The following is a 12,047-nucleotide window of genomic DNA, read 5'->3' as shown; positions in this document are numbered from 1 at the left end:
CTCTTCTGTCATCCCTGTCCTTGAGAGCCCCTGGTGAGCGCTGGCCAGGTCCACTCAGTTCTCTGACTGACCCCCCTTTGGCAACAATAGTAGATGCTGTTGGTGTCCATCTGAGACCACCTGCAGCTGCAGGAGACACTTGCCAACATGTTAACTGTGTCCCACCCCAAGTACCTGTGTCTTGTCTCTCTGGTTCTCAGATCTGATTCTTCTTCATTTTCATGTTTTCTGAAATCAGCTATTTACGAAGTCTTTGCTCCCATGAATGTATTTTGCTCTATGTGTTTGCTGTTTTTTCAGCAATGATTCTAACATGGGGTGGTGGAGAAAGTAGAAATGTATTGAGGCTAGATTTCCACCCTAGGTGCTATGCGTGTGTGTGTGTGTGTGTGTGTGTGTGTGTGTGTGTGTGTGTGTGTGTGTGTGTGTAAATCAGTTCTTTCTTTTCTTTTTTGGCCACACTGCACAGTATATGAGATCTTAGTTCCCCAACCAAGTATCAAACCTGCACCCCCAGCAATGGAAGCATAGAGTCGTAATCACTGGGAAGTCTCAGCTCTTTCTTTTTCTATAATTAAAAAAGAACATGCCTAAAGTTAGAAAATATGTGTATCAAACAGCACAGAGAACAATTCAGACTCCTAATCTCATTTTCAAGAGGCAACAGTTATTGCTAACTTTCTAATGTATTCTTCCAGAAATATTCCAAGTATAAAATGCATAAGTATCTAATATGGATTCCTTTTTTTTACCTGAAGGAGAGCATAATATACAGTTTAAATTTCACCATATATATCATGGTTCATTTCAAATAGAGCTACTTTACTTTTCCCCCATAACAATGTTCTATTTGGAAATGCCATAACTTACCTACCCTATCCCTTTTGGGCATTTGGGTTGTTTAATTCATTTACTATCACAAAGAGCTCTACCTTGAACTTCCTTGTTGTTCAGTTGCTAAGTCATGTCCAATTCTTTGCGAACCCATGGACTGCAGTGCGCCAGACCTCCCTGTCCCTCACCATCTCCTAGAGTTTCCTCAAACTCATGTCCATTGAGTCAATGATGCCATTTAACCATCTCATCCTCTGTCATCCCCTTTTCTTCCTGCCCTCAATCTTTCTCAGCATCAGGGTCTTTTCTAATGAGTCAGCTCTTTGTATCAGGTGTCCAAAGTATTGGAGCTTCAGCTTCAGCATCAATCCTTCCAATGAATATTCAGGATTGATTTCCTTTAGGATTGACTGGTTTGATCTCCATCCTCATACACATGTTTTTGTACAAGTACACTTTTGTTAACACTTAAGATAACCAATATCTCAGCTTTTGATAATTAGTGGGAGAAAAAGAATATTCTATTTCAATTTGCATGTCTTATATCTTAAGTTGGGTGTTTTATATGTTTATCAGACTATTGATATTTCTTTTATTTTTTTGCCCATTTACTTACTGATGTGTAAGATAAAAAATGTTTATGTTAAGATTAGCTCTTGATCTTCCCTGGTGGTCCAGTGGTTAAGAATCCTCCTGCCAACGCAGGGGACATGGGTTTGATCCCTGGTCTGAAAAGATTCCACATGTTGTGGGGGAGGGGGCAACTAAGCCAGTGCACCACAATGAAGAGTAGTCCCTACTTGCTGCAACTATCAGAAAGCCTGCTTGCAACAATGAAGACCTAGTGCAGCCAAAAATAAATAAGTAAATAGATAACATTTTAAAAGATTAGCCTTACAATCATAGTCTTACAAACATGTTGTCTTTTGCCTTTTTATCCCAACAGTCTTTTCATTCCAAATTTAAAACTTTGTATACTTTCTAATTTATTATTTCCTCTCTGTCTTCTGGGTTTTATGTCATACTTAGAAAAGCCTTCCTCACTACGAAATTATTTTATGAAACTCCTTGATAATTTCTCTGGGTATTTTCCCAGATTCTTTGTTACATTTAAGAGTCCAGTCTATCTACAAATTATTTCAGCATAGCCATCAACTCTGATGTTTGTCTTTTCTAATCTTGCCTTTTTGATCAATGACCCAGCTTCCTGGGAGCTGCAGAAAAATCCATATTTTCTGGACCGTTGGAGATGTGATGGAACCTGGCTGATGGACACATGGCTGGTGTTGTGACCTAGAGCCCCCAGCTTCTCTCCTGCTCACTGAGTCCTGGGCCCAGACTCCAGCAGGGAACCTGGGCAGACCACTCTCACTGGAGCCTGTGAGCTCCAGGGGGCCCCACAGTGACCTGGCTGCCCATTTGACTGTAGCATGGGCTGTAACACCTCCTCTGTAAACTCAGCCTGGCTCCCTTCCTCTCTTCCCTGTCATTCCATCTGTGCACAGCCCTGCCAGCTCTCCTCTCAGGACATTTGCATCATGCAGCAGCAGGTGGGCTCTTGAGGACAGCTTCACTGAGCCATGGTCTGCTCAGCTGCTCCTGTGCTACTCCTGGCCATGACTCTCCCTCTGGTGGAGTCACCAGCTGCCCGAGCATCCCAGCCTGTGAGTAAGCCTGGGTGAGGACCATGACAAAGTCTGAAGAGGTGATGGTAGGGGCCTCTGGGTGTAAGAGGCAGCACGGTGTAGGATGAATGGATGGGTGGATGGGGGAGTGCTGGAGGGAGAGGAAGTCATGCTTTTATTTTTTATATATATATTTATTTATTTGCCTGAGCCAGGTCTTAGTTGCGGCATGTGGGATCAAGTTCCCTGACCAGGGATCGAACCCAGGTTCCCAGAACTGGGAGCACAGAATCTTAACTACTGAACCACCAGGGAAGCCCCTGTAACATATTTTTTTAAAGAGGATGGTTTTTCATGAGAGAGTTTGGCCTGATTTTTCAGAGTGTGAGGATAGCTTTTGTTTCTTTATTTGAATTCCTGTGAACACCAGTGATGCCTGCTGCACTTTAGGTAAAGGCTCTTCCAGTCAAGCTTGCCACTTAAAAATGAAAATAAAAACTTGCCAAATTTGGGAACCACTGGCATAGAGGAGGAGAGAATCTGAGGAAAGTCAGCAGTATCTAGTCTGGCACTTTTATGAGTTGTGTGTTCTCCCAGGTGTATATCTATCTATCTCTAGCCACATACTCATCTAGAGCATATCTGTTTTTAGACTGACCTCCTCACACACATGCAATTTTGAGAGAGGGAGGTGTGGGTGAGGAAATATGTACATACACCAGAGACCTAGGTATTGCTTCTGCTCACCCTCATGGCAATTGCTATGGAGGGAATAATCCCCAAGCTTCCCTGATAGGTCAGTTGGTAAAGAATCAGCCTGCAATGCAGGAGACCCCAGTTCGATTCCTGGGTACAGAAGATCCTCTGGAGAAGGAATAGGCTGCCCACTCCACTCCAATATTCTTGGGCTTCCCTGGTGGCTCAGCTGATAGAGAATCCGCCTGCAATGCAGCAGACCTGGGTTCAATCCCTGGGTTGGGAAGATCCCCTGGAGAAGGGAAAGGCTGCCCACTCTAGTATTCTGGCCTGGAGAATTCCGTGGACTGTTTAGCCCTTGGGGCCGCAAAGTCAGACACAACTGAAAGACTTTCACTTTCTTTCTGGGCTCCAGGCAGCTCTACCCAGCCCACCTCACTGGAGCTCCAGACCCAGTCATTTCAATCAGCCTAGAGGCCCAGGGATGGGCTTCCCAGGTGGCACTAGTGGTAAAGAACCCTCCTGCCAAAGCAGGAGACATAAGAGACATGGGTTCGATCCCTGGGTCGGGAAGATCCTCTGGAGGAGGGCACAGCAACCCACTCCAGTATTCTTGCCTGGAGAATCCCCATGGACAGAGGAGCCTGGAGGGCTACAGTCCATGGGGTCGCAAAAAGTAGTGGAGGGACTTGGCACGCGCGCACACACACACACAGAGCCAGGGATGGGTGCATTCAGGAAGGAATTAAGCAAAGCTTGTTGACTCTCCAGGGTGTGCCAAGTTCCTGGGTTCAGGTGGGCCTTGCCGGCCTGGGAGGGATCCCTGGGGCTGCAGTCAGGCACCTCCTACCAGCAGCTGGCTTTCCCCTCCTGCTCTGCCCGCTTGATTCCAGTCAACAAGAGGAGCTTCCAAGAGACCACATCATAGCAGATTAGCCAGGCTGCTGCCCCCCAGCAGCTTAGAGAACAAGGTGTCCCCGGAGAAAGGCAGGGTTCAGCTCCCCTCAGAGTCTCCCTGTGCTCTGTTCCAGGGACAGAGTCAGGCTCAAGGGGGATCAGGGCCACAGCTGGACCCCGAAAGTGGAGCAGGTGGTGAGTGGATGAATGGGAGGCTGGGGAGCAGGGAACGAGGCAGAAAGTTCTGGGAGAGGTACCGCCAAGGCGGAGGGCAGTGCGGGTCAGAGAGAGACCGGGTCTGGCACTGGTCACAGGCCTGACGGCAGCTCTCTAGCTGTGAGGTCTTGACAAAACCCTTTTCCTCCTGGAGAGTCTCACCTGTGTAAGGGGGATTGTTGGGAGGGCGACATGAAGCGGCGTGTGTGATGGGTGAGCAGAGACCACCTTCCTGGGTCCTGTCTGCATGGACCTGTCTGCATGGGCTACGGGAGGAGGAAGGTGGGACGTCTTCAGGTTCCTGGAAGGGACAGCTAGTGTCGGGCCCTCAGCAGCCGCTCCTTTCCCTCCAGCTCTCCCCTCTCCAGCAGAACTGGTCCTGGTCTCTGTCTACGTACAGCTGGACTTCTCTGATGCGCCCTGGCCGGCGGCACTCTCCCAGCCCCTGACTGTCCCAGCTGCCTCGGTTTCCTCAGCCCCAGTGACTCTCGCTGGCCTCAACCTCACAACAGGTGGGGAAGAACCTCTCCTGACCCCCAGTCTTTCAATGGCTCTTAGCTGCTCAGGTGGGAGGGGGAGCTCAGGGTGCAAGGAGCCCAGCCCTCCCACAGCACCCTGGTCTGAGTTACTGCGGGGAGCCCCTCCCTATTTCTTGGAGGGTCTCCGTGCCCAGCTTCTTCCCCACCTCCCATCCGAGAGACCTTCCCTTCCTGCTCCATGTCCCCATCTTCTAAACTTTGGCAGAGGCCCAAGGGGCAGATGATGCTGAGCCAGGGCTTCTCTGCTCCCACCTCAGATGCCTTTGCCCAGCACGCTCTGCTGCTTTGAACCCTGACTGGGAAGGCAGTGACTTTGGGATTGTTCCAGAAACCCAGCCCTAGGGCCTCGCAGACAGCAGGCATTGGGCTTCCCCAGACACCCAGACACTTCTCATTTCCCTTCCTTCTGTCTCAGAGTGCAATGTTACCCATGATGGGTGCAGCTACTGTGCTTGCCTCTCTGGGTACCAGTGGAACGCCAGCATCTGCAACCATCACCAGCCCTGTCACACCCCCATTAAGCACCAGCCGTGTGGCTGTCTTGTCCTGAGCCCTACTGAAGCCGGGTACTGCCAGCTGTTGCCACCTGGTGAGGAAGGCTGGGAACTTGGAAACCAATAGCCCCGAGTGAACAAAACCCTCTCTGTTTTTTCCTCTCTGATGACTGTAATCTTTGCCAGCTGGTCCAAGCCCAGCGGCTCCTCTGGGTGAGAGAAAATGCCAGGTATCACAGCAGATCACAGGCCCCGCGCTTGGGACAGGAATAGTGAGACTAACCCAACAGGGCTCTGAAGACAGGTGGACAAGGAAAGTTTCCTTTCTGGTGGAGGGGGAAGTCCTGGGTCAAAAAGCTTCCCTGTGTGGTTCCTACTGACAGATAGGGTCTCCCAGGCTGGACTGCAGTAGCCACACTCCTCCAGGGACAAAACAGGACAATTAGTGTTGGGTGGGGAAGGAGTGAGGAGAGATGGGCTTCGGAAGATGGGGGAGGAGGGCGAGGCTCCAGGGCCACAACTTCCTGCTCCGGGGGTCCTGTCTCCTGCCTCCTGCAGTCCCCGCGACCTTGAGCCTTGACTCCCGGCTGCAGATGCCTGGCGACACCCTGAACCTGACCCTCCTCACGAACCGGGAGACCACCAACCTGAACTGGTTCCTGTGGCCCACAGGAAGCCCCAGCCCCGTCCTCCTGCGGGCAGGGACCTGTGTGTCCTTGACCTCCAGCCGGGGCCGGACTGTCCTCAGCATCGTCAATATCTCCCATAGATGGGCAGGTAGCCCGCCTGTTGCTCCCTCCTCCTCTCCTGCCTTCTTGCTCCTCCCCTTCTTTCTTCTCTCCTCTTCCTCTGCTCCCCTCTGGCTCCTCCTCCTCCCTCTCTTCTCCTTCCTTCTTGTCTTTCCTCCTCTTCATTTTCCTTCTGTTTATACATTCTGGGGAAATGAAGGCTAAGAGGCCCATGGATGTGAAGAATTTTGATGAGAAAATGCTGAAAGTGTGATCTCAATTTCAACTGAGGACAGATGTGGGCTTTTCTTCATAATGCCGAGATGGCAGCGGGTGGTGTGGGAAGAGCATCTCCTGGAGACAAGGAGGTTCATCTTAGGATGCACAGCGACAGGCTCATGACAAAGCATCAGGATCTCCTCTTCCTCCTCGCTGTCCTTGAGGGCACAGGGATCTTTCCTACTGGGGTTTAGCTCAGGCTTGATGGAGAGGGCAGACCTAGGGTGTGGCTGGGGAGGCAGGAGGGGCCCTGCAGTACAGGTGGGGGCTGAGCCGCTGGGAGGTGCAGCAGGCGTGTGTCTGCAGGTGAGTACATATGCCGCTTCGAGGCCCAGGGATTCAGGTGGGAGCTGCACCAGGTGGTGAGGGTGCCCCTGCAGGCAACAGATGTGACTGGGCTCCCAGACCAGCTCTCCGTCTCCTGTGCCACCTCCCCCGGCTTCCAGCTGAGCTGCTGCATCCCCAGCGCACATCTGGGCTACACGGCTTCCTGGAGCCCCAGAGAGGGTGGCCAAGGTATGGAACGGGGCCGACTGTCTCGGGGGTCCAGGGAGAAGGGGAAGCTAGTTGCCTCCAGGCAGCTGGGGCTCCAGCTCCCAGAAAACAGGCTGCCGTTCAACTTGGAAGTTCTGGGTTCAAATCCAATACTGTTTTGACCCCGGTTCTATTCAACAATAACCACCTGTGTGTAAACAATTTTCACATCATGCTTTCATCCACACAATCTCCTGGAACCCACCCAATGCTACTGTGCAAGCTTCCTCTGATGATGGTCCCATTTTACAAAGGAGTCAACTGCGGCTTCAGGGCCTGGAGCTTGTAAGACACCCCCGACACACACACCAGGGTCTCCCAGCCCCAAATATCAGCTCAGCCTGCAGTAGTCTGCTGCCCACATACCACTCAGCTTTTCTCCACTATTTCATCTGCTTCTGAAATTGCTAGAAAGACCCCGAGGGGTCTAGGTGTGTCCCTGGCCCGGAGACCATTCCCTTCTCATGTCCCCTTCAGCCTCCGTATTCAACACGACGGACTCCCAGTGCTTCATGCTGGCTGTTGAGCACTGCCCTGTAGCCAACACCACATACACGTGTGAGCTGCAGAGCCCAGGTCTGAGCCCTCTCAGGGTCGCCGTCTCTGTCACCATCATCCAGGGTACGTGGGGCCTGGGATCTGGCCGGCTGTCCTCTCACTGCCCACCCTGGCAGCTCCCCCTGGGTGTCTCCCCAAGCTGGGCAACACAACCAGACTCCACAGCCTGCAGGGTTTCTGCTCCAGGAAAGGCTCAGGCTTGAATGTGCTGCTAAGCCCTCCCTGATGTCATTTCAGATGGAGACACCACCTGCCCTGAGGACTCTTCAACTGTGGCCTGGAACGTCACCAAGGCTGGCCATGTGGCACAGGCCCAGTGTCCCGGGAACAGGACGGGCACGGTGAAGAGGCCCTGTGGGCCTGATGGGGTCTGGGGACCCATCCACAGCAGCTGCACAGACATGGGGCTCCTGGCTCTGCTCCTCAGAGCCCAGGTAAAGCTTCTGACCCTGCTGCCCACATGCCCCATCCTCCACGATCGATCCCTTCCTCACTCAGGACCCAGCTTTCGAGTCCTTTCCCCCCGAGGCCCAGCAGTAAGGTTATTCAGCTTCTCTGAACCGGAGCCCTAGCAGAGCCAGGAAGTAGGTGCTGAGACCCTACTGCCCAGGGTTGCTGTAGTCCCAAACCTTCATGCCCTCAGGTATCTGCTCCACAGACCTTGTGTGAATTCCTCCCACGTGGCTCGTTCCCATCTCTGCTTCCTGCTCCCCTGGGATGGGGTGCGGGGAGAAAGAAAGGAGGTGCTGGGCCGGGAAGGAAGTGGCCCCTCCTTCTTGAGGGCTCACCTACCTCTCTCCTGCTGTCTTATCTGTCTCAAGCTGCTGCAGGCAGGCCAGGGCTGGCCTGAGGAAGAGGTGTCACAGATCTTGGCTCAGCTGCAGGAGCAGGTAGTGGCAGTGACCTCCCCCTCTGACTTACTGGCCCTGGTGGGAACCATGACAGTCCTGGCCAAGGTGGTGGCAGACACCGGAACACAACTCAGCTGCAGCGCCCTGGAGGTGAGATCTCTGAGTCACGGCAGGGGCCAGCTGGGTAGTAGGGGCAGGAGGCTCTTCCCCCAGGCATTTCTGTCCCTCTGACATCGCCATGGGCTGTCAGATGGCAGACCTTTCTAGAGTCCAAGTGTCTGCTCTCCTCCTGGTCCCTTTCTCCTCCTGCATACGCCAAGGCCGTGGAGCGTGGAGAAGGCCTGATGCTGGGAACACATGGGAGGCTGGGGAAAACAGGAAGGGGTGTGGAGACAGGAGTTCAGAGGTGTTCATGTGTGTGCAGACATGTGGACTTGATCTGAATCCCCCCAGGCCCACACACAAGGTACCTGCATGAAGATACTCAAACGCACTTGGCTTTGTGGGACCCACCTAAACCAGCTCTCAGCATAGGCACCAGGTGGTGACCCCTAAGCTGCAGCCAAAGGAATAATCAGGGACAATGACCCTGCACACCCTTCATGTCTGGAATGTGCATCACTTGTGGCTATAGACATGCAGGTGGTCCTCTACTTCAGAGCGTGTTCCCTCTACCACTGGGCACCATTCCTAGCTTTACAGACCTGGAGGGGCTCCTTTAGGACATTAGAGGCCCCAAGGGATGGAAGGGGGAGGAGGGTTGTCATACAGAGGGGTGGGGTGTTCCTCAGGAGCCACATGTTGAAGGCACCCCAGCAGTTGGCTGAACAACCCCCCACCCTTCCCATTTAGAAAGTCTCTCTTCACAGGCCCATCTTCCTCTCCCTCTTTCTCCCCATCCTTGGGTCCTGAGCTGGACTTGGGAGGATAGGTTTGGGGTCTGTGGTTCCCAGCACCCCAGCTCAATGCCGTGGGCTCTGGCAGCCAGGCCTCGTCTTTCTATTGGGTGCCGCAGGCTGTCCTGAAAACCACAGACAAGGTCCTTGGCATGAACTCCAGCTCTCTGTGGACCCCAGCCCAGAGGCAGATGCCCTCGGTGAGCTCCAGTCTCCTGCTGGCGGTGGAGACCCTGGCACGCAGCCTGTGCCCACAGGACCAGCCCTTCTCCTTCATCTTGCCCAACGTGCAGCTGCAGAGCCAGCTCCTCAAGCCCACATTTCCAGCTAACTACAGAGCCTCCTTCCCTACTCATCCCCCACTGCGGGCATGGATTCCCAGGCACTCACTGGCGCCCCTGCGCCATAACGGAACCAACGTCAGTATTACTAGCCTGGTGCTACAGAAACTGGACCACCTTCTGCCCTCAAACTACAGGCAAGGGCTGGGGGGCTCCCTCTATGCCACTCCTGGTCTGGTCCTCGCCATCTCCATCATGGCAGGTGGCCAGGTCTTCAAGCAGGTAGAGGTCACCATGGACTTTGGGGACACAGATGGCAGTCCCCACTGTGTCTTCTGGGACCACGATCTCTTCCAGGGTAAGGGAGGCTGGTCTGATGCAGGGTGCCAGGTGCAGGCAGCCAGTGCCAGCCCCACCACTCAGTGTATCTGTCGGCACCTCACTGCCTTCTCCATCCTCATGTCGGGACACACGGTTCCAAACCACTCCACCCTGGAGCTGCTGAGTCAGGTGGGGCTGGGAGCCTCCATTCTAGCCTTGCTCATGTGCCTGGGCGTGTACAGGCTGGTGTGGAGGTTTGTGGTGCGGAACAAGGTCGCCTACTTACGCCACTCAGCCCTGCTCAACATGGTCCTCTGCCTGCTGGCCGCAAACACCTGCTTCCTAGGAGCTCCACTCCTCCCTCCGGGGCCCCGCAGCCCGCTCTGCCTGGCTGCCGCCTTCCTCTGTCACTTTCTCTACCTGGCCACCTTCTTCTGGATGCTGGCTCAGGCCCTGTTGTTGGCCCACCAGCTTCTCTTTGTCTTCCATCAGCTGTCCAAGCTCCGAGTACTCTCCTTGATGGTGCTCCTCGGCTACCTGTGCCCGATGGGTTTAGCAGGTATCACCCTAGGCCTCTACTTACCCCGAGGGCAATACCTTAGGGAGGGGGCATGCTGGCTGGACAAAAAGGGAGGAGCACTCTACACCTTCGTGGGTCCAGTGCTGGCCATCGTGGGTGTGAATGGGCTGGTACTCACCATGGCTGTGCTGAAGATGCTGAGACCCTCACTGTCAGAGGGACCCCAGGTGGAGAAGCGCCAAGCCCTCCTGGGGGTGATCAAAGCTCTGCTCGTTCTTACACCTATCTTCGGCCTCACCTGGGGGCTGGGGCTGGCCACTCTGCTGCAGGAAGTCTCCTTAGTCCCTCACTACCTCTTCACGGTTCTCAACGCCTCCCAGGTGGGTGACACGGTGGCAGCCGTGCTCTTTGCCCTGTTAGACAGCCCTAGGTCACTGCCAGTCCCTTCTCAAGGAGGTATCATAGTGCAGCAGGAAAACACAGGCGCAGGCATTTTAAAAGGCTTAAGTGTGTATCCCAGTTCTTCCACGGACTGCTAGGTAACTTTGGACAGACCTCTTTGAGCTTTGGTTCTCTTATCTGTAAAATATCTGGAATTGCTATTGAAGTCAGGGAATTGCCCGTACCCTATCTTTTGATATTCATCTTCCTCGTAACAGTAAGAAAAGCATCTGAAATGGATCCTAGGCATCGTGATGTTAATGCTCAGAACTGAGATGGGAAGCCTCAGGATGGGAATTAGGCAAAAGGACAGAGGTTGAAAGGCAATGAGTTGATTTCAGTTGATTCCTTTCTCCTTGACTAACGGATCCCCACATCCCTCTTTTCAGGGTGTCTTCATCTTATTGTTTGGTTGCCTCATGGACAAGAAGGTGAGTCTACTCGTCTCCCCATGCCTGACTTGCACTGGAAGGCCGTGCATAACAGCATTCACCTCTCCTGCAGGTTCAAGAGGCTTTACGCAAACGCTTCTCCGGCAGCCAACCCCCCAGATCCACCAACTCCTTGGTGAGTTGCTGGCTTCAAGTTTCACTTTGACCCCTGAGATCAGGTCAGAAGTAGATGTTCCACAGCCTTTGGAGGAGACAGGCACAGCTAGAATCCAAGAGAAGACTGGGGATTTAGGGCCAGCTCTCCAACAGCAGAGAAAGCAGCCCAGGCAGAGGACAGATTCAGGTTCCCGGGCTCCTGATTGTATCCTGGACTCCTGGTAACTCTGGATTGTCCCTTGTTCCCCTCTCTGAAAGTCTGCCTTCAGTTGGCATTTGAAAAGTAAGATAGGTACGCATGGGAGTCACTGCAGCTGGAAGCAAAGTTCCTAGGATTTCTGCTGCCCAGGCAGGAAGGCAAGTGAAAATGTAGAAATGGATACAATCCATCAAAGGAGAGATGGCAATAATCATTCTGCAGTTGGGTCTTTCCACCCCTTCAGACTTCCCTGGTGGCTCAGATGGTAAAGCATTTGCCCGCAATGTGGGAGACCTGGGTTTGATCCCTGGGTTAGGAGGATCCCCTGGAGAAGGAGATGGCAACCCATTTCAGTACCTTTGCCTGGAAAATCCCATGAACAGAGGAGGCTGGTAGGCTACATCCATGGGGCTGCAAAGAGTTGGACATGACTGAGTGACTTCACTTCACCGCTTCCTAGGCCACAAATGAAACCTACATATCAGAACACAGCAAAGGAAGAAGTGAAGATGCCAGGTGAAAATGAAGCGTTTCTAGGGGCAGTGTGCAGGCTGAGTGTGAGGCCCAGTGTGAGGCTGAGTGCATAAAGG

The 12,047-nt window shown here is 53.2% G+C and overlaps 1 protein-coding gene across 1 annotated transcript; it reads left to right on the top strand.

The window, feature by feature from the left end:
* Nucleotides 1-2,414: 2,414 nt before the first annotated feature.
* ADGRF3 (adhesion G protein-coupled receptor F3) lies at nucleotides 2,415-12,047 on the top strand. Its single transcript, XM_043917376.1, has 13 exons — nucleotides 2,415-2,498; nucleotides 4,187-4,247; nucleotides 4,640-4,780; nucleotides 5,223-5,403; nucleotides 5,834-6,078; nucleotides 6,615-6,824; nucleotides 7,320-7,463; nucleotides 7,638-7,834; nucleotides 8,222-8,401; nucleotides 9,267-10,649; nucleotides 11,100-11,141; nucleotides 11,215-11,277; nucleotides 11,918-12,047. The coding sequence occupies exons 1-13, from the start codon at nucleotides 2,415-2,417 to the stop codon at nucleotides 11,975-11,977; spliced, it is 2,991 nt and encodes a 996-aa protein (XP_043773311.1). The 3' UTR covers nucleotides 11,978-12,047.

Source organism: Cervus elaphus, chromosome 11 (genome assembly GCF_910594005.1).
Source record: "Cervus elaphus chromosome 11, mCerEla1.1, whole genome shotgun sequence".
NCBI lineage: Eukaryota > Metazoa > Chordata > Mammalia > Artiodactyla > Cervidae > Cervus > Cervus elaphus.
The sequence above is the reverse complement of the archived record's forward strand: the minus strand, read 5'-3'. Positions and strand labels throughout refer to the sequence as shown.